At 35.7% G+C, this 23146-nt stretch overlaps 1 protein-coding gene across 1 annotated transcript in view; it reads right to left on the bottom strand.

The window, feature by feature from the left end:
• Window positions 1-23146, bottom strand: part of MTREX (Mtr4 exosome RNA helicase) — a 137796-nt gene that overhangs the window by 5671 nt on the left and 108979 nt on the right. Inside the window, exons 20-25 of the mRNA XM_036849062.1 lie at window positions 22592-22702; window positions 21241-21429; window positions 16927-17090; window positions 11645-11750; window positions 8500-8556; window positions 7402-7564 (exon numbers count right to left, since the gene is read on the bottom strand). Coding sequence (XP_036704957.1) covers window positions 7402-7564; window positions 8500-8556; window positions 11645-11750; window positions 16927-17090; window positions 21241-21429; window positions 22592-22702 — 790 coding nt within the window. The remainder of the gene's footprint in view (window positions 1-7401; window positions 7565-8499; window positions 8557-11644; window positions 11751-16926; window positions 17091-21240; window positions 21430-22591; window positions 22703-23146) is intronic.

Here is a 23146-nt window from a genome sequence, read left to right as displayed (position 1 = left end):
GTTAACAGTTTTACATCTAGGATTAGAAAAGAAATCTGATACCCTCATCGGAAATGGCAGAGAGAACCGTATTAGCCACCCTTTACAGCAATGGCTTCCCTTTAAACTCTGAGGCTAAGAGTTCATGGAAGAAGAATCTTGGACCTTTACAAGCTAAAACCTTTATAAAAGTTGAAGATACTAGTTTGTTTTTGCTGTGACCGTGGCTGAGAAAATTATGGACAGAACCAGGGAAGGAGAAAGCTCAATTAATGGCCCAAATGAGGAAAGGAGAGAGGGAGAGAGAGAGAGAAGGAAAAAGAGAGAGAAAGCAGGTCTGAATGGCATCTGGAGGACAGTTACCTGGGTGAGACAGGATAAAAATGCACAAAACAGCTTGAAGTTGCAATGGGGGAAAGGATGGGGCTGAAAGCAAAACCATGAAGCAAACACAACCAACCAGCTTTACAAATATGGGTAAGAAGAGGATTAGCCTATTCCCTAGGAACAGGAGGCTGCCAGATGGACACCAGCCACTGTAGGACCAGAAGGGGGCATCTCCTAGCTCCCCTGGTAAACTCATGACTTGAAAAATGGACAGCACCTCTTTATCTCTTCCCCTGGATGAGCGTTTCAGCTCCTACTCCCTCTGCCATTGGGCACCCATGTACAGGCACAAGCAACACAACAAGGGCAGGTAAGGAGCCTATCCCCCACCCACTGCATCCCAGGAGGAACGGTGCTCCTCTACTGCTTAAAAATCTTTTGATACCATTAATGCAAATGCTAGTAGGAGCACTGGTGAGTCTGCTTCAGTCCGGATTCAAACATAAGGTTCTGGATGGTCCATGTGTGATATTTCTGTATTAGGATAATCACTTGTAGACCCTAAGTTTTATCTTTAAAGGTATTATTTCACAAACTTCAGTCATTAGCGTATCACTCATTTTTGCTGTAACACTTTTTACTTAAGTAAATGAAAGCTGCTCACTTATTTTTTATAAATAGGCCATAATTATAAAAACAACTGTTACAAACACGAAACAATGCTATCAATTCCAGCTAGATACTATTGCCAACAAAAAGTTGATCACCCAGACATATTATAGGCACCTCAAACTCAACAGTTCCCAAAAGTAAACTCAATACTTTCCTTCCAAATCTTCTCTATTAACATATTAAAAACTTTAAGTTTACTCATCTATAAAGTGGAGATAACAAGAATTCCTATACCTAAATGGGGTTATTGTGAGAAATGAATGAAATAATGCATGTAGGGTGCTTAACAAGTGTCAGTAACACAACAGGAGCTCAATAAATGTTGGCTATATTCGTTATTTCTGTTCTCAGGTGCTAGGAATGCTGAGCTCCAGTCCTGCTCTCACTGGAAGAGGAAATCCAGTCGCAGTAACTTCTGGGTGTCTAGAGAGAGGGTGGGGGCTGGAATGTAATGAAAGTAATGAATATTGCATGACTCATGCAGCCAGATATTAAATGTGTATTTTGCAAACACTTCTATTTGAAGAGAATTAAATTAGGTAATGGTTAAAAATGTAAATATATATAGGACTTTAAAAAGGAACAGAGTGTATTTCACAGGTCATTTAGAATTGAAAAGAAATCCTTTATAAATCTTCTGCTGCGCAGGGCATCGGAGAGGCAGGTGCCCTGGCTCACAAACTCTGTTTTGACTGATTTCAAATGTGTACTGGGAATCACAGATAACCTGATATTGTTTTGGTATTTCTACAAATTGAGAAACTCATGTTAATAGCCAGGATCTGCAAAAGCTATCAGAGGCCAAACCACATGAAGTATATTGCTAAGATAAGCTAAAGAAACTAAACGAACGTCTGAGCCAGCGAGCACTGCCACACTTTGTAAGCACTCCCACTCAATTTCTGGAAAATGAGTTCTGACAGTTTCAGATGACATGAGAACAATTAAGAAAATGAGGCCAGGTGGTACAGGGTTGCACATAAAATGGCTGTGGCTACTGGCCTCAGTCTTGTCAACAAATCACCGTGTGTGTACAAACACTGTCCATAGCTGCCTGCAGCGTAAAGGGGATGAATGAAGCCTACGGTGAAGAAGTGAATTACCCAGCATACTTCCTACCTACTGCAGTTCTCTGTAATACAAGGGTTCTCCTTACTCCCAGGTTTGGAAATCATTCTGCCTCATCAATCAGGACCACCTAGATTAAGTGTTAGATAAGAGATACAAAGCCATGACCCATCCCCCCAGGCTATCTGAAGCTGACCAGAAACATACACAGTAACAACCTAACGGTTTGTTACAAATCTTTTCTTTCTGGTCTTGCCAGAGTGGAAAGCAGAACTGAATTCCTACTAGTCACTGCCTTTTGAAGAAAAATTGTGGTAAAATACACATAAAATTTACCACTTTAAAGCATGTACACCAGTGTCACTGCCTGTTTTTATCCTCAGATTTACATCACCACTCTGGAAAAAACTCACAGTGAGATATAATTCACATGGCATAAAATTCACCCTTTTAATTAAGTGTACAAATTCAGTGGTTTTGGGTATATTTGGAATTGTACAACCATAATCACTATCTAATTTTAGAATCTTCTTATCACTCAAAAAGAAACCCATATCCATTAAGCAGTCACACCCCTCCCCCCTTCCACCAGCCCATGGCAACCACAAGTCTACTTTCTGTCTCTACAGATTTGCCTATTCTGGACATTTCACATAAATGAAATTGTACATTGTACAATAGGTGGCTTTTGTGTCTACCTTCTTTTACTTAGACCCTTAATCTGGTCAAAGTTCATCCATATTTTAGCATGAATCAGTACTTCACTTTTTTTTTATAGTAGAATACTGTCCCATTATATGGATAAAACACAATTTATTCACCCACTGATGGACATTTGAGCACACATGTTTTAAGGGTAATTTTATAAACATCAGGCTCAGGAGATTCTTAACATCATTCTAATTGAGGATTGAAATCAACACATTTCTTTATCTGGAGAGGTATTTATTTCTACCTCCAGCTTTCTGGCATTCACAAAAGTGGTTCCCCACAGTTCACGCCCTGAATCTGATTTAATAACTCCTATCTAAGTGGTTATTGAGGCCTGAGGTTAGGATCATAATTATATTTTCCTGCAATCATTTACCACTAGATCCCAGTTTAGGCTGAAAACATTCCTGGAGGGCAGAGACTGTTGCTTGCACTGCACCCAGCACAATTCCTGATCCCACTAGGGTCTCAGTTAATTATTCATTAAATGAGTAAGTATCAGGTACTAATTCTTAAGTCATTTAGTACTAAAACTGTGCCAAAATTTAAACACAGAATACATACATACTAATAGAATGTTACTCTATTATTATTAGCAAAAGTATTTTAAAAAAACAAATCCACTGGAAAATCCCTTCTAACACTGATGTACCTACCCTCTCCTAAGAAAGGGTAAAACTATGCTAGTGGAAAGGCATTTGAGAAGACCATGTGGTGGGGGCAGAGAGTAGGAATGTGCCAAACAGCATTTGCTTTAAAAACCTAGGACAGGGACTTCCCTGGTGGCGCAGTGGTTAAGAATCCACCTGCCAATGCAGGGGACACGGGTTCGAGCCCTGGTGCGGGACGATCCCACATGCCGCGGAGCAACTAAGCCCATGCGCCACAACTACTGAGCCTGCGCTCTAGAGCCCACGAGCCACAATTACTGAGCCTGTGTGCCACAACTACTGAAGCCCGCACACTCTAGGAACCACATGCTGCAACTACTGAGCCCGCACGCCTCAACTACTGAAGCCTGTGCGCTCTAGGACCCGTGAACTGCAACTCCTGAGCCCGCGTGCCACAACTACTGAAGCCCGCGCGCCTAGAGCCCATGCTCCACAACAAGAGAAGCCACCTCAATGAGAAGCCCACGCACTGCAACAAGGAGTAGCTCCCGCTCGCCGCAACTAGAGAGAAAAGCCTATGCAAAGCAACAAAGACCCAACGCAGCCAAAAACAAATCAAAACAAAAAAACCTATGACAGGCAGAAGTACAGTAAACACTTTCAAGTGATAATTCGTCATAGGAGCTTTCCTGATGACATGTGCTTAGTGGAAAGCAAACCCTTCATGCACAGTGAAGACTACAATATTGTTTTTGTATAGACAGAAATAAATAGCAATGGCCCTGTCTAGGTTACAATGGATCTATTACAATGGATCAGTAGACTGAAACCCTAGGCTGTAGCCCATACAGATATATTTTTAATTGTTATCCAAATTTAATTGATGGAAATAAGAAACGATTATATTCTATCATTTTTTCCAGGGTGATAACAGAGGCAATAATTATTTATGTGAAGTGTTCAAAATTCCTCAACTGAATCACAGTATAAACTCTTCTCTTACATCAGACATCCCCCAAACATATGGTGTTAATCATTACAATGTTAACTAGCTCCAGCTAATGTTTGAAAAATACTTAAAACTACTCCTGAGGCTCATGACATGACATGATCAGACACTTGACCAGAGCACATTAAAAAGTTCCAATGCAGTCATTTTCTGCCTGTAAAAATAAAGACACACTATACTATGGGCTAGAGCTTTGATTATAGTATTTTTCCAATTATATAAAGCATGTACAGTAACAAGATGAGGAGAGAATGGCAATTCTGAAATGGACGCACTAAACAACATAGTAAAAAGAAAAAAAGGAAAAAAAAAAACGTTGTGGCGGGGAGACATGGTATGCTAGAGAAAAAAATATCCTAAGTAAATCAAGGTTCTCAGTTATTTTTTTGCTGTTTAATTACATAATTTGCTTTTATGAGCTATCCCAGTTTTAGAAAGAAAAGGTATAGCTGATATAATGGTATCATGAAAACTGTGTTGATGTTAGACTCAATTTCAAGTCATAAACTGAATCCCTCAATTTTTAATCTTAGATTTCTCAGCAAACTGTGACACTGAAATAGCCTCAAGGAATTGAAATAGATTTCAGGAATTAGATTTCAGGAACTGAAATAGATTTCAGGAATTGCTAGTATGTTGCGGAAAACATCAACTCATAGGTGGCAGAAATACAAACTGTCAGGACCTCCCTGGTGGCGCAGTGGTTAAGAATCCGCCTGCCAATTCAGGGGACACGCGTTCGAGCCCTGGTCCGGGAAGATCCCACATGCAGCAGAGCAATTAAGCCCGTGTGCCACAACTACTGGGCCTGCGCTCTAGAGCACGTGAGCCACAACTACTGAAGCCTGTGTGCCTAGAGCCCGTTCTCTGCAACGAGAAGCCACCGCAATGAGAAGCCTGCACACCGCAACGAAGAGTAGCCCCCACTCGCTGCAACTGAAGAAAGCCCGTGTGCAGCAATGAAGACCCAACCCAGCCAAACATAAATAAATTAATTAATTAATTAAAAAAAATACAGACTGTCTTCAATTTAGCAGTTTAGGATTTATCTGCCATACTGTGGTAACTTTTTCATTTAAGTACATAGAAAAATAATCCACAAAGGTAATTTTATAAGGCTTCCTATATTTCTAGGCCTATTGTCCCTTCATTTTTCTTAAACAAACAAAACAAAACAAACAGTACACCACTATTGTTTTATGCCATTGTGTTTGCCTTCTCAGAGAAGCAGATATACAAATATGAGCTATTACATTAACAAGTCATAGAATTTAGGCACAGAACAGTGATTAGTTTCATCCTTATGTTCCAAAAAGAAGTTAGACTGAAGAGTGGTGATGCTGTACTTGATTGCCTTTGTGTCTCTGAAACACACAAGCTGTCATACATCTATCTGGGTTTCTGCGTGTTAAGCAATGTTCACAGGTGAGATGAGGATGTCATGCTTCCCTCTTCTCACAGCCTCAACAGTAGCTACCCACCATCAATTATTATAGACCTTATTACCATTCCTACAAGCATGAATTTTCAGTGGATAGAGATGGTATAATTTTAGGTAGTCTTTAAGAAGTCTCTAGGTGGTCCAAAACTCAAAGATAAGGTATTATGGTTCTTAGATGAAGTTATCAACTATCATGTGCTTGTAGTCACAGAGGCCAGAATTCAAATCATAGTGCCATCATGTAGTACATACACCTCCATGACCTTGACCAAATTATTTACCTTTTAAAAATCAGTTTCCTTCCTTGCACAAAGTGCAAATAATATCTACTCTGATGTGCTACTTTGGTGATTAGATCTAAATTATATAAAATGCTTATTAGCATAACTCCTGGCACACAGTAGTTACCTAATAAATAATGACCACCCTGGTAACAGAATACAGTATTCAGAAAAAGATTCTGGGACCATAACACTAATGACCATTTAATGGAGGCTTAGAAATAAACTTTAGGGAAAGGACCAGAACAGCACACCATAATTAAAAAATAATATACTATAAACTATAATATTTAAAACCTTAAAACCCATTAAAATTCAATGTAGTGGGGCTTCCCTGGTGGCGCAGTGGTTGAGAGTCTGCCTGCCAATGCAGGGGACACGGGTTCGAGCCCTGGTCTGGGAAGATCCCACATGCTGCGGAGCAACTGGGCCCGTGAGCCACAATTACTGAGCCTGCGCGTCTGGAGCCTGTGCTCTGCAGCAGGAGAGGCCGTGATAGTTGAGAGGCCCACACACCGCGATGAAGAGTGGCCCCCGCTTGCCACAACTGGAGAAAGCCCTCGCAAAGAAACGAAGACCTAACACAGCCATAAATAAATAAATTTTAAAAAAAAATTAAAAAAAAAAAAATTCAATGTAGTGAAGTAAAGGCTCATAGTTGATTCTGTTGCAGAGATTCATAAACTCAGTAATCTATTAGTCTTTAATAATATCGGGTAAAAAGCATAGTATACACACAATCGGTGTGTAACACAATCCACCATTATAAATATATACAATCTGCGTTAAGCCAATCTTTTTGCAATGAATACAGCATTTCTAAATATGGTTTTCTTTAAATATTGTGCTTATTATTTGCTTCTTGTAATTCACTTATAATTACTCCTTATATATTCCCTTTACCTTTACTTCTTCATTTAAAATTTTTCTTCAGTTGAGTAACAGTTCTGATTGCTTTTAGAAATGCAATGATGGACAGCATTTTTAGCTCTGCTATTTTTTGGTGGAATTGCATAGCAAGCCATTAGGTTATTACTAAGAGAATAAAACCAAAAGTAAAAATACCCACATAAATAAGCCTTATCTGTGATTGCAGAGACTCTGGCACAGGATCATAAACTGTTATAATGAGCAGACTGAGCTTAAAGGATTCGTGGAGAATATTTTTGATTTACATAGGCAGATTTCCTTTTATTATCAAAAATTAAAAATAATATATTATTCTTGTTTAGTAAATCAATGCCATCCTAAGTATATTTCTTATATCAGAAAGAAATGTACGTGTACAAAATTTAACCATACCTTCAAAGACATCTGTCATTTTGCAGATATGGGCAAATGTAGCTCCAGTTGCCCAGGTATATACTACATCCATTAAGTGAGGTTTAAATGAGCTTAGGTAAGTCTCCTCATCAATTTCCAATTTGGCTTCTGCTGAAACTTTTGCAATTCTTTTAGCACATTCCTTTGAAGATAAAAGATATACTTAAAATTTCTTACTTAAGATCTCCCATATCACTTTTTCTTTAGGTTTCCAAAGTCAGTATTCTACAAGGTTCCTTTTTCTTCCTAGGTAATAAGCCTGCAATTTGGATACTCTGCTTCTAAGTAGCCACAGTGCCTGTTCCACTGCTGAGTAAAAAATGTAAATCTTAATATTTCCTTTTCCTTACAATAGGAAGTTAGATTTCATTCTTTTCTCCTTGGTAATCGAGAAGGTCAAAAACTCCTAGGCCTATTGAGACTTCCCTGATTCTGGAAGTTTAAATTTCTTAGTAATATTAAGGAATGTTAAATGTTCCATTAAAGGGGCCTTCTTTTATGATTCACTTTTCATTCCTCTCTTGCAGTGTCTTATAGTTCATCTTTCCTTGTCTAATGTTGAAAAGACAGATAAAACCATTCTTCCTAAGAAAAATAATAAAAGAGACCAATTCATTACTATAAACTACTGTGGCTTTGAGGATCCAGAAATAAATCATTTCTTAGGCTAAAACAGATTTTAAAACCTGATTTTAAAATTTGTTGTAAACTGAGATGGAAAAATGTATAAAAAATTAAGCTAGCTAAATCTATCAAGATGCTATTCTTAACACCAAGGAAAACGATGCAGACACTGAATTGCTGGTATAGCCTATCTACACTATGCAATGTTAAATCTGTACTCACAGCAACTCTATATAACTTAACATTCTGGTGAGGGAGAATGTTTGATTTTTAAAATAAAAATTATAAATGATGTTATCAAAACAGCAGTAAATGACAAGATTAACATCAAATGATATATTTAATCCTGAAGGAAGCTGTCTCTGTGGAATAATAAATATTATGATTAGACTGTCACAAATGTTTATTTCACAACATACTATTCATAAAATTTGTAGTTCAAAAAAATCTTACCTGCATTTGACGAAGTGGTCCTGCTAATTGCTCTGTTAATTTGGGCATCTCACTAGACTATAAAAGAAAAGGAAGATTGTATGTAAAACCCAAGTTTAAAATGCAGTGTATACTATCTGCTTTTATAAACAAAACAAAGCTTTCATGATATCCATTAATTTCAAATTATAAGACCTCAGTCATTAGCATTTAGTTTCTAATCAACTTAGTTTGTGTAAGCAAAATTACCACTCCTCTCATCCTGAATTATACTATTCTCTTATATTTCAGAGGAAAATATTACACTGCTAAATTTGCAAAGTGTGCTAAACTAGCTATTTTCTGTGACCATAAATGGAACTGAAGAAGAGAAAATATTGTAAACATGCATAGTAGTTTAGTTACATCAACATTTATAAACTGTTGTATCATACTTTGATTTTTGAAACAGTTTGGCTTCTAGGCAACTCTCACTCTGTGGAAACTAAAAATCTTGGAGAAAGAACATTAGAAATAATGTCCTCAATTTTAGTTTTACCCAGATATTTCTAGCTCTCTAACCACTTTTAAAATATTTAAAAGTTTAGATGAGTTTCAGTATTCTTATTATTGTCTTCCCACTAGTGGAAAGTCTATCAATTTCTCAATTAGAATAATAAGAGTTTCAGGTCTATTACTAACTAGTCAAATAAACTTGGACAAGCTGCTTGAATTCTGTGTTAGTTTCTTATGCTGTCAAAGAGAGTAAGGTCCTCAAAACCTATAGACTTGTGATTAGAATAAAGTTATTATTAAGGAACAAATTTTGACAAAGATAGACTTACTATACAAAAATAAAATTATTACAAGAAAGGTATGTATGTAGATATGTATGTATATATGTGTGAGACAGAATTTAAAGTAATTATAGGTAAATTTTAAAAAAGCAACTATAGGTTAGTTGTAATAGATCTGCCTTTATTTTGAGCATCAGTATTTATATAGGACTTGGTTTTGATTTGTATCATGAATGAACTCCACATCTCAGTTTAGTGAAAAGTACACAAGATTTAAATGTCTTTGACATTGTGTCCATTCACAATCAACAGTTACTGATCTCTTCCCCTCTCCTGGTCACTGTAAGTAGAAGGCACTGGTCCTGATGTAAGTAAGCTACGTGTCATTTTACCAATATTCTCCTACCAGGTGAGTGCAGTTTGCTCCCTATCTCTCCTTTAGGTCTCAGTACAAAATGGCACTCTATCAGTGAGGCCTTTTCTAATCACCTTACTTAAAACAGTAACCCCAGCCCTCACAACAATTTCTATCTGCCTCCTCTGCTTCACTTTTCTCCAAAACCCTCATCACCTTTTGTCATAATGTGTGTATTTTATTTCTTTATTGTTTATCTTCATCAACTAGCATACATGAAAGTATCATGAAAGCAAAAATTTCTGCTGTCTTTCTAGTGTCTAGGTATCTGCATTGCACAGTGGGTGCTTAATAAATATTTGTAAGATACTTGATATTTATATTATAAACACTGTGTAATCTTTAAATTACTTCTAATGATATAAAAAATAAGGGGGCACAGTATTAGAAACAACACGTTTTAAAACAGAAGTTATCAGCATTTATGACAAGTATCTTCCTATTTTACCTTCCTTTCTGGCTAGAAAACATACTTTCAAAGTATCAACAGAATTCCACGGTACTTTCAGTACAATTATCCATTTTGATGTTGAAAGGCACCACCACAAGAATTGATGACACTACATATAACATAGCGGGGCTTCACTGAACAAATCTTAACTACATTTAGTGACATCTTGCCCCAAGATTTAAGAGTTGTGTTTTGGCTAGCCCCAACTCCGGTGAAGAGGTAACATACATGGCCTCTCAGAAGACAGGATTTTTTTTACTGCCACATTAAAAAAAAGCACAGTATAAGAAATTAGCCATATGACAAAGTTTGACACAGGCAGAAGATCACCAATCCCCAAATAATCTCTTAACCTTATATCTGTTCAAAGAAAACTGGACAAACATTCTAAACAATTATCTTGGAAATTAATGTAATAAAATTTTGAACCTAAGGAAAACAACAGCCAAACATAATATTTTGTAAAGAAATGCATTCCTCACATGCAAATTAAATTACTTCATGGGTGCACAGCAGGCATTCTTACGAGAGCATAAATCATTTTTGGGTCACTGTCCTATTTGTAATCATTGCCACTGCAGTTGTAATTCTGATCTGTAATCAGAGAGCTGAGAGAAAATACCTACCTCCTCCAAGAAGTTATGTATTTGATCTGATTAATAAATAAGGAAATAGTTAATGGATAAACAGATCGACAGCAGAACTGCAAAACAAATTTGTCTTACACAATTTACTTTTTTAAAAGTTAAACTAAGTGTATATGGTAAAAGGTTCTCTAAAAATTTATATAATAGCAACATTATTTTTAGAAGGTAAATGTGCTTGTCTTACTCTTATTTTGTCAATTTTATACACAATGAATAAAGTTTTGAATTTGAAATGTGAAACATGCATTTTACTTTTTAAAATAAATCATACTGGCTTTTGCAATAAAGTAAACGATGATTAGTGTCCTTCTGGTCCATCCGGCATTTCATTTTTTGATTTCTTAAGAGCTGGTGAAAGTCAACTAACTACTCACATGAAAAAATTACTGCCAAGCCAGTGATGAGAATCGTATGGCCATTATCTCAAATCTTGCCAATGAAAACTAAGACTTCAGCCTCTAGTACAATCAGCTGCCTCACAGTTATTCTCCAAAATTGAGAGGAGGAATATTAATTCAACCTCACTCCCTTTTCATTTTTACTAGTTTTGCCTAATTTTACCTTTTCTTTTTCCTTCTAGACTGTCTGACTAAGCTAGACCTTCAAATAATGCACTGGGTTATAGAACAAATTTTTAACTTGGAATCTGATTAATGATGATTGTCTATAAATAAAATTCTAGTTTACTTTCTTTTCTGATAATATACATTTAATTACTTCTCTCTTACTAAATTTGGGTTATAGTTACATTGCTTTCTAATAACATTACCTATAATATATAAATATGCAGGCATATTTTAGAAATTAAAATACCCATAATATTAAATTATAAGACATGTAAATTAACAAATAAGATGTGCTAAATCTATTAACTCACATTCTCTTGAAACACAAAGCAGCTTAGTAGTGCCGTTGCCTGTTCTGCAGATAGGTCATTGAAAAGGCCATTAAACATCATCTCAGTTAGAAGGAGCTCATCAGCACTATACCACCATGAACGAACAAACAAACAAAAAATAGGGAGTAAACTCCAAATGTCAGAATATAAAAACACACACATGTACTCACACATCCTTAAGATATAGTTTTAAATAAAATATGTTATTTGAACATGAGGACTAGTCAGTGAGGAGTGACAAAGATTTTTAACTAAGGAAATGGCAGGTCTTTATATTTACCAATATATGAATAATAAACGTGAAATGGGTGTTTCCTATAAAGAGCCCATTCTAGCAAATACCAAAATGCAGATATTCATTGAAATAAAGAATCATTTCTTAACTCTCAGAATACTAGAAAAATTAGTCATTAGCATTTATTACCTAGGTCCAAGGACCTTTTAAATGGTTTTCAACTCAATTCAATTATTTTACAAATAATTAAAAAAATAGACAATGAAAAACAACTTTATAGAAATCTTAATTAGAATGTACCCATAGCAGATACACATTTTATTCACAGTTTCCTAGTGTTGAGAATGTTATAAATTGCTGCTCATCAAGACTGTTATCTATGAATCTGGAGTATATCCATCTAGTAAATACAATTTCAGATTTCAAACATATCTATAATAGGTACTAGCTTATCATTTTCTGTTTCTTCTTGCACTTGCATTGTCAAAACATATTACTGACTCCAGATTTTAAATACATCTCTTTTAGGTTCTAGCTTACCCTTACTTTTGGTTCTTCTTTTGCATCATCTAAATACAGTATTTTAAAAGACTATGACAAGTCATAATTTCACTGAAGAGAGAAAGGCCATCTTCTTTGCTCCATAATTGTACATTTTCACATTCAGATTAAAAAAAATTTTTTATTTTATATTGGAGTATTGTTGATTTACAACATTGTGTTAGTTTCAAGTGTGCAGCAAAGTAATTTAGTTATACATATATCAATACATATATCTATTCTTTTTCAGATTCTTTTCACATATAGGTTATTACAGAGTATTGAGTAGAGTTCCCTGTGTTATACAGTAGGTCCTTGTTGATTATCTATTTTATATATAGTAGTATCTGTATGTTAATTCCAACCTCCTAATATATCTGCCCTTACCCCCCAGCCCACCTTTCCCCTTTGGTAACCATATGTTTGTTTTCAAAGTCTGTGAGTCTGTTTCAGTTTTGTAAATAAGTTCATTTGTATCGTTTTTTAGATTCCACGTGGTGTAAGAGATATCATATGGTATTTGTCCTCCTCTGTCTTAGTTCACTTAGTATGATAATCTCTAGGTCCATCCATGTTGCTGCAAATGGCATTATTTCATTCTTTTTTTATGGCTGAGTAATATTCCATTGTATATATGTACCTTATCTTCTTTATCCATTCATTTGTAGATGGACATTTAGGCTGATTCCATGTCTTGGCTATTGTAAATAGTGCTGCAATGAACACTGGGGTGCCTGTATCTTTTTGGAGTATGATATATGCCCAGGAGTGAGACTGCTGAATCATATGGTAGCTCTATTTTTAGTTTTTTTTTTTCTTTTTGAGATTTATTTTATTATTTATTTTATTTATTTTTGGCTGCATCAGGTCTTCGTTGCGGCGTGTGGGCTTCTCTCTAGTTGTGGTGTGCGGGTTTTCTCCCTCTAGTTGTGTCGTGCATGCTCCAGGGCGCGTGGGCTCTGTAGCTGGGGCGCGCGGGTTCCAGACCACATGGGCTCTGTAGTTTGCAGCACGCAGGCTCTCTAGTTGAGGTGCGCAAGCTCAGCAGTTGTGGCCCTTGGGCTTAGTTGCCCCGCGGCATGTGGGATCTTAGTTCTCTGACCAGGATTGAACCCACGTCCCCTGCATTGTAAGGCAGATTCTTTACCACTGGACCACCAGGGAAGTCCCTCTATCTTTAGTTTAAGGAACTTCCATACTGTTCTCCATAGTGGCTGTACCAATTTACATTCCCAGCAACAGTGTAGGAGGGTTCGCTTTTTTCTACACCCTCTCCAGAATTTGTTTGTAGACTTTTTGACGATGGCCATTCTGGCCAGTGAGAGGTTATACCTCATTGTACTTTTGATTTGCATTCCTCTAATAATTAGTGATGTTGAGCATCTATTGATGTGCTTTTTGCCATCTGTATGTATTCTTTGGAGAAAAGTCTATTTAGATCTTCTGCCCATTTGACTGGGTTGCTTGTTTTTTTTGTTATTGAGCTGTTTGTGTATTTTGGGGATTAATCCCTTGTTGGTGGAACTGTTTGCAAATATCTTCTCCCATTCTGTGGGTTGTCTTTTCATTTTGCTTATGGTTTCCTTTGCTGTTCAAAAGCTTTTTAAAGTTTAATTAGGTCCCATTTGTTTATTTTTATGTTTATATTATAAAAATAATAGATTTATATTATAAAGATTAGAATTATTTTCATCTCTTCGTCATCTGTTTTTTTATCAATTTCCTTGTATTTACAACTATCTTCAGTATTTGACCAACTAAGAATTGTATCAAGGAAAATTTAGCCACAAATACAAAAGATGAAAGATAAAGTCACAAGTCCGTTTTAGCAAAATGGGATGGCCCAAGTTCTTATCACAAAACATTACATAACTAAGTCCTTTATGTTGACCAGAAAGGAGAGTAAAGTTATAAAAATCTTAAATTTTTCTTCTTGTTCTTAGAAATATTATTATTCACTCACTGACTCTTGAGTGTGAGAATTTACCTAGGGTCTGAGATTTTGCTTATATGATCAATTTCACCATCATCACTTTGCCTCGAGTGCTTTTTGTCTCTTTGTGTTAATTTTCTGATTTGCGTAATAATTGCAAAAACATCTTTTTCTGTTATTTTTCTCTTTGCCATGTGGATGACAAATGAAAAATTCTGAATTCTCAACTGTGTTCAACGAAAGCTGAAAAAAGACTACAGTGATTGTGTCTCTAGAATTCTATAATCAAGGTTCCATAGAGTATCTTACAGTTATAAAAGGGTTTAATGGATCCATCCAGTAACTATAAGGGTGTTACTCTTTAAAAAAAAAAAAAAAAAAAAAAGGAAAAAAGGGCAAATTTCCTATTTTTCATAAGATTTCTAAAAAAGAATAAAGTCATGAACTATCAATGTTTATAAACAGTAATAACTACTCAAAAATAACGTCAAAAACTAAACATGGGTTCCTAATAGTAAACTGAGAGTTAAGTCAAGACAAAAGGACAAAAATACAAATAAGGCGAGACTACTTCTATAGTCTAATGCAGGAGGCAGATAAGAAAGATAATAATCACAGGACAGCAATTTAATAGAGATTTATATAGGCAATTATGCAAAAAAAAGTTGAGGAGCCTAAAATCAAACTGAAGAAACTCAAAGCAAGTTTCAGAAGATCTTAAAAAAAAATTATGCAGGAACAGGGAGCAAGGAAAAGGTCATGTTAAATAAAAGAAACACCATGTGTGAAATGTGGCAAGAGACAGGATAGAAAGGGAAAGTCAAGAATACACTAAATTATGGAATTTATTCTGAAAGCAATACAGAATCACTGAGAGACTTTTACCAAACAATGACATGGTAGGATTTATGGAAAGACTATTCTGAAAGCAAGGGTATAAAGGATGGGTTGTAGAGACTTATTAACAGGATGCACCTTAGTCAGTGGGAATAGTTAAAACAGCACAGAGGTAGGAGAAAACAATCATGAAGATGTGAGAAGAGAGCTAGAAGGAAGAGGAGGAATCTAGGACGACTCCCCAGTTTTTGCCTTTAGTGGCTGGGTCTTATTCAGCAAGACAGACCAGAGGGAGAGGCAAATTTTGGGGGAAAGGTAACGTACTTCGATATGCGATATTGTTATCACTATCTCTCTAAATATTCTTTCTTCTAAGACTAAAACTAGCTGTAGATATCTAACAGAAATTAATTTCTATATTAACTATTAAATATCAATACTACATAACATCATAAAGAAATAATTCCAATAACATTAATTTTGGCATTCAAATCAGTAGATTGGTGTTATAGTCTAAATTTAATCCTGGGTAAATGATTAACCTTATAGTGCCTAGGTTTCTTTAAGTACAAAGTAGGAAAGCTTAATTTTATCACAGCTTAAAGGAAAACTACAAGCCTGTAGGCCAAATCTAACATGAAGAAACATTTTATTTCACTTGCACAGGGACTTAAAAAAATAATTTTGAATTAGTCTGTGAACATTTAAAAATCAAGAGATTTCACCAAAAAAAAAAAAAATCTGGATTTTTGACTTTTCTAAGTTGAATACTCTGATATCACATTATTCTGTAATAATTAATTGGGGCTGGGTAGTCGCTGCCCCCTTCTGGTGGCCTAGAACTGTCCTGTTTGCCACAGAATCTTGGCCCCTGCCGATATCTGAATTCATATCTGAACCAGATGATCAATAAGAACAATATGAATAAGTCTTCATCAGGAATATACAAAACCATCTACAAGGCTTGTAATTCTCTGGCCCCATCCATTAGGGCCTTGGTGAGAACATAAAAACTGTTTCAAGATGTCTTTTATGGACTCATCAAGAATAATAGTCATGACTATGGCAAAATAAGTATCTTCAAGATGATGGCAGTCAAGTGGGACCCTGAGCCAGAACATCTTAAAGAGCCCTTCCAGCATTTTGGACCCATAGAAACAATCAGAGAGAATGAAATCACTTCTGTTTTAACTCATTTAGTTTTAAGATCATTCGTAATCTGGTAAAAGATTACCAAAATAGACAACAGCTTATATCCAATTTACAAAAGTTTGTATCTGATTTCAAGCTGTGGCCTATAATATGCTATACTCTAATACCCTACTGTTAGACCAAAACTTTACATAAAAAAGGATAATGATTATTAGACTAAGTTTCAAGGGGGGAAAATGTTCATAATTGTAAAAATAATTAAAAGTACACAAAAACCATATATAAACTAAGGTTACAATTATGTAAAAAGTCCACAATGCATTAAAATAAAGAAAAAGGAAACATACAAAAGTACTAATGGTGTCTGTGTTAATTAGTAGGATTCAAAAGATTTTTATTCTCCCTTTCTAATTTCTCAACTTCATGATCAGAACCTGTATTTTAATATGGAAGGCACTGTACAACTTTATATTTTTAATATAGCTCTTTTTCCAAAAGATTAATAGCCCTCATTTTAAATACAGTATCCCATTTTAGAATCAGTTTTCTAGAACCAGGTTTTACCTGCTTATTTCACAAGCCACTCGTCCTTTCATCTCTATGACATCAGAAGACGTAGCAAATCCCAACCTCCTTAAAACACGTTTGCGACATTTGAGCTCATCCATTTGTAGGACAGTTCTTGCTTTCTTTAGTTCTCGCTTTGCGGATTTAATGTCTATTGCAATCTAAGGCATATAAAAGTACAAAAGAAGTTCAGTAATAAGGTAAACAAAATGAAATGGTGTTTAGTCACGAAATGAAACAAAAAATATTATATTGGGGGCCGGGGGACATGGAGGAGAACACAGGAGTTTCTTACTGTCCCAGGATATTACACAAGAGGAATGATGTATCTGAGGTAGCAATGACACCAACTCCAGCTTTTCATCCTTAGGGAATGAGGGGGTAACTCAGAGAATAAGGAAAGAAGATGAGAGTATATGAATCTTATCTCTCAACTACTTATATTTCCCTTACGATGCCCTGAGAAGTGTTGCTTCTCTTTGCCCTCAAATTGTATAACAAATCTGCCTAAGCTGGAAATGGATTTAGCAAAGAGAATAGGTCTTTATTCTACAGACAGAGATGAATGCCTAAAAGGAAAATGTTATTTTGAGGTCATCCTATAGGGTAGATGAGTTTTAAAATTCCATTAATCAGTAAATACTGCATACTTTTCAACTGTGACAGAGGATGACAGTACAAGAGCAAGAAAACACTGTGATCCTGAAGTGGAGGCTTGAAGTTCAGAAAAACACGGACAGAAAAGTTTAGGGATTCAGAAGTAGAAATTCAAAAGACTTTGGAATTTTGCAGATGATTTATTAAGCTCCAACTGAGGAGCAGAAATGTTGAAGGCAATGATGGTGGTCAGTAACTGATATTTGTTGACAGCTAACTATAAATCCTGTTTCTTCAAGTGCTTTACATTCTTTTAATTCTTACAGCAATCATATAAAGTAGGTAACTAATATTAAATGTGCATTTTACAGATGAGAAAACTGAGGCAGACAGAGATTACCAAGATCAAGATACTGGTCAAGATCACAGAGCTAGTGAGTGATAAAAGATGGGATTCAAACCCAGGCTATCAGACTAAACTCCTAGCAATTATTTACATTGCTATGAACAGATATATTGTCATAATGCTAGGAGGATAAGAAGAAATGCTTTATATGTTAGACAACTCTATACTACCTAGCATGATTTATCAGGCCTATCAGAAAAAAAAAAATTTGTCTTCTAAAATTCCTTTAATTGAAGATGCACCTGTATTAGCATAGAAGACTGTGCTAAGTATCCAGAGGCATATAAAGCTTTAGGCTGGTAGAAGACAGTCTACTATTTAAAATTTTTACCATAGTAATTTTTATACTGATTACATGTTGAAATATATTTTGGACATATTGAGCTAAATAAAAATCTTATTAAAATTAATTTCACCTGTTTCTTTTCACTATTTTTTTAAAGTGGCTACTACAGAATTTAAAATTACATTAAGTGGCTTGTATTATATTTCTACTGGATAATGCTGTTCTAGATCTTTTTCTACATACTTTAAAAGAACACAGATATCCATGTCTGTAAATGAATAAATACACAGGTACAGGGGCTCTTCCCACAGAAGTGAGGTCAGCTTCCTTTTCCACTCAATACAATTAGGATTTCTTTTCCAAAAAGTACATATAAATTTACCTTGGGCTTCCCTGGTGGCGCAGTGGTTGAGAATCTGCCTGCCAATGCAGGGCACACGGGTTCGAGCCCTGGTCTGGGAAGATCCCACATGCTGCGGAGCAACTGGGCCCGTGAGCCACAACTACTGAGCCTGCGTGTCTGGAGCCTGTGCTCCGCAACAAGAGAGGCCGAGATAGTGAGAGGCCCGCGCACCGCGACGAAGAGTGGCCCCCACTCGCCGCAACTAGAGAAAGCCCTCGCACAGAAATGAAGACCCAACACAGCCAAAAATAATTAAAAAAAAAAAAAAAATTTACCTCATTTTTTTTAATGGCCATGTTGATACCCACTGTGTGGATATGCATAATTCATGTATCTAATTTTCTACTGATGAACACTGAGGTTGTTTACATTCATTTGCTTTTTCAAACAATGCTACAAGAACATCCTTGTACTGCCTCACTTTGTAGTTTCAGTCCGAGAAGTTGGGAAAGCTGAATCAGAGGGTATGAGCACTTAAAATGTTGACAGTTGAGGGGTCAGATTTTGAAGGCTTCCTAGGCAGGGCTAAGGAATGTCAAATTTATCCTGCAGTCGCTAGGAGGTCAGGAGGTCATTTAAAAAAAAAAAGACTTGTTTTTTTCCCCCTAAGTTGTTAACTCTTTGTAGTTTTCTTTCATTAAGAAATGCAATATAAGCACATTACAGACAATGGGGGGTGGGTGGGAGTAGGATTACCTACTATAATCTCACTGCCCAAACACAACCACTTAAGGTTTTCCTTTCAGTCTTTTCTGGTGTGCATTTTTACTTTTGCTAAATTGTAATCATAGTCCACAATGATTTCAGGTCCTACTTTTTAAATTTAATGTTCCTGCATAAGCATTTTTTCCATGTATTGCAGTCTTCATAACAAGTTTATTTAGCCAGTCTTTCAACCAGACACTAGGGCCTTTTTGTTATATTTGAGTGGCTCAGATAATGCCTTTCTCTGTGGCTTCAAACCACCTTCTCCGTGGATACTTTCCAGTCACCACTCAACCAAACTCAAGTCTTTCTGTTCCTGTGTTGAAACTGTTAAGGATGATTCTGGTGGTCAGGTACGGAGTAACTGGAAGCAGGGAGGGAGCTGCTGCAATGGTCCCGGTGATAGATGAGGCCAGGATGACAACTGAGTATACTCAAGCTTTTTGTGTCTCAGTTTCCTCATCTTGAGAAGAAACCTTCATGGTGGGCCACAGCGTGGTGTGCTACATGTTCACTGAGAACACACCTGCTGTGCCCAACATGGCACAGGGCCACATCATGTTAGTACACAAAAAGCTAGAAAGGGGCAGTGCTGTAAAACTATGAACTGAACACATTACTCTATTAAGCCAAGAAGTTTCTACTTATATTATTTATTCAATAAATACTAGGCATCTACTTTATAAAAACAGATCATTATGGGAAATATGGAAGAGTACAAATAAGCTAAAATGAAACACCTGAGCCTAAGGAGCTTAAAATCTAGTTTGTGAGACAAGAAGACAAACATGATAAAAGCAGCATGTGATAAAAGCTGAAAAAGCATAATAGCAAGGAGTTATAAACTTCAAGGAGGAAGTGACATTTGTAGATACAAAAGATTCTATTGAAGAGAAGTGGACAGTGGAAAGAAATGTGTTCATTTCAAAAAGCTTTTTCTAAATTCATTATTCAGAATGGCTGTAAGAATGCTTTTACTGGTTAGAGAATATAGCTAGTTATCCTAAAAAGGTGAACTACTACTTCATACCACTAGGATGGCTATAATTAAAAATACAGACGAAACAAATATTGGTGAAGATGTGGAGAAACTGGAACTTTAATATATTGCTGGTGAGAAGGTAAAATGGTGCAGCCACTTTGGAACACAGTTTGGCAGTTTCTCAAAAAGTTAAACATAGAGTTAAACACAGAGTTACTCACTGACCTGCATTTCTACGCCAATTCCACCCAGGGGAAATGAAAAGATATGTCCACACAAAAATGTGTACATAAATGTTCATATCAGCATTATTCATAATAGCCAAAAAGTGGAAAAACTCCAAATGTTCATCAACTGATGAGTGGTTAAACAGAATGTGGTATATATATACAATGGAATATTTTTTGGCCATAAAAAAGAATAAAATACAAATTCATGCTACATCATGGATGAATCTTGAAGATATTAGCTAAGTGGAAGAAGGCAAACACAGAGGCCACATATTGTATGATTTTTTTAATATGAAATCTCCAGAATAGGCAAATCCATAGAGGCAGAAAGGAGATTTGTAGTTGCCAGTGGCTGGAGGGTAGGGAAAGGGGGAGTGACTGCTAATTGGTATGAGGCTTCTTTTTGGGGTGATGAGAATGTTCTGGAATTAGACAGTGGTTATAGTTGCAGATATCTGTGAATATACTAAAAACCACTGAATTGTATGCATTAAAAGCGGGGGGAGGCTATGCTATGTGAATGGCATCTCAATTAAAGTGATCAACTTTTTTTTACTGGTAAGAGTTGATAGTTTACTTAAAAGATAGCTAGACATTTTCCTGCTTAGCTGATGAAACCAACAGGAAAAGAAAATGAAAAATATATACTCACTTATATAGTGAAATACTTAGAATTCTATGATAAAAGAGTTTCTGCCGTACCTGTGCTTTTTTTTCACAAAGCGTATACACAGTTTCCAAATTTGGATCATTGTGAAGTGGATGAGAATACATTCGATGCTCAAAAGCCTCTACTTTCTGGATGACTTTTTTCAGTCCTTGATCTTGAATGCCCATGTCATCAATAGGATCTAATAAGGGAACACCATCAGGAAAACGTTTCTGAACTTCCTGAAACAAAATATTTAAAATTCATTTTTCATCTTACATACAAAATTAGTTAAGACTAAACTAAATACTTCCTTTTATGTTTTTTCTATGTACAGACATGTATTATAATTTATTAATAATTCTAATATTTAAAGTTTAGTAGTTCTGTATGCAGCACAATTTACTGATAAAGCCCATCATTGTGTATTTAGGTTGTTGTAACTTCTTGCCATTATAAATAATCCTGTATTGAACATCTCAAGTGTAAATGTTTTCAATATTCTGATTACTTCTTTGGGGCTGATTCCTAGGGAGGGCACTACTGAGCTGAAAGATATAAACTTTCAAAGGGTCCAGATCCCCATCACTAAACTTTTTGTAACATGATTTGACTATTAAATATAATGAACATGTGAGTTCAGGGAAGAGATAGGTCACTATAGGCTGGTATCCTACTGGGAGACTTTCAGGGTCTTGGATAGGGCTTAAAGGTAAGATAGGATTTGGCCAGTTAGAAATAAAAAAGGGGGGGGGGGAGTTACCCACAAAAACTTTTTATAAAACTGTCAAGAGAATTATTCATTTCAAGAAGCCCACCCATGGACCACAGCTTAAAAATTCCTACTGTACACTGAAAGCATCCTGCTTTCTCAGATTTTAGTACATAGCCTTCACTACATAGTAAATCCTTTTCAAATATTTATTGACTAACCAACTAAACCAACTAACAAAGTGCCTTTTTATTTTCCTACCAGAAAATAAAATTTTCTACAAAATCTTATTTTTTCCTATTGAAAATAAAACTATTTCATCCATGTATTAACTATACTATAAAGTAGTTAAAAGTCCTGGCACATGATTTTATACATAAAACTTTAAATACACTCTATAGTTATTTTCATTCATAACGAATAAAGCAAAACATATTTAACATACAATAGTGGCCATGTTTTCCTCTGTGAGCCCTCCTTTAGCCTGACTTTGTTGCTAGATTCAAAGAGAGGACAGTCTACATATAGATCTGCTGCCACTATCTTTGTTAAAAATGACTGCCACTATTGGTAGTGTTTATAGGTTTTCTGAAAGAAAGCAATATATTTAAAAGCAAATCAGCTGCCTTGTTATAAACCCTATTTATATTTACATAAAATTTATATTTAATTTATAAAATTAACGTGTATACCTGTATTGATTTTAAAACACTCTGTCTATTGTCCAGTGGTCGAAGGTCTTTAGGAATGTAAAGCCTAACACTGCTGATAGCAGACAGGAGATGCACCAAAACTGGAACAACCTACCAACAGAAAAGTTATATATATATGTTACAATTAAAATTGAACGTTTTCAAATTCTGCCATTTCTTAAATTTAGCTTGAATTCTTAAAAGGAAACTGCATTTACAATATGTGACAGGTATAATAAGTAGACAGTAATCACTGTGGAAGCTTATATCTTAGTAGAAACTATATTTAAAAAGTAAAAACAAATTCAAACCTTTAAGTAACAGGCAAACAAATGGTACATAAAAATAAGTGATTCCCTTAACACAGAATCCATATTTTATTCATTTTTGCACCCTCAGTACTTGCTACTTTTTGAATACCTAAATGTATTATAGCACTACAGAGGAAGGAAAGACTCCTATTTAGGTCTATTTAGGTTTAGTTGGCCACGTAAGACTCATGTAATCTCTGGATGGGCCAGAATGAAGAGCTGAAAAGAGGTATTTCAAGCAGAG

This window comes from Balaenoptera musculus, chromosome 3, assembly GCF_009873245.2.
Source record: "Balaenoptera musculus isolate JJ_BM4_2016_0621 chromosome 3, mBalMus1.pri.v3, whole genome shotgun sequence".
In the NCBI taxonomy this organism is placed as follows: domain Eukaryota; kingdom Metazoa; phylum Chordata; class Mammalia; order Artiodactyla; family Balaenopteridae; genus Balaenoptera; species Balaenoptera musculus.
The sequence above is the reverse complement of the archived record's forward strand: the minus strand, read 5'-3'. Positions and strand labels throughout refer to the sequence as shown.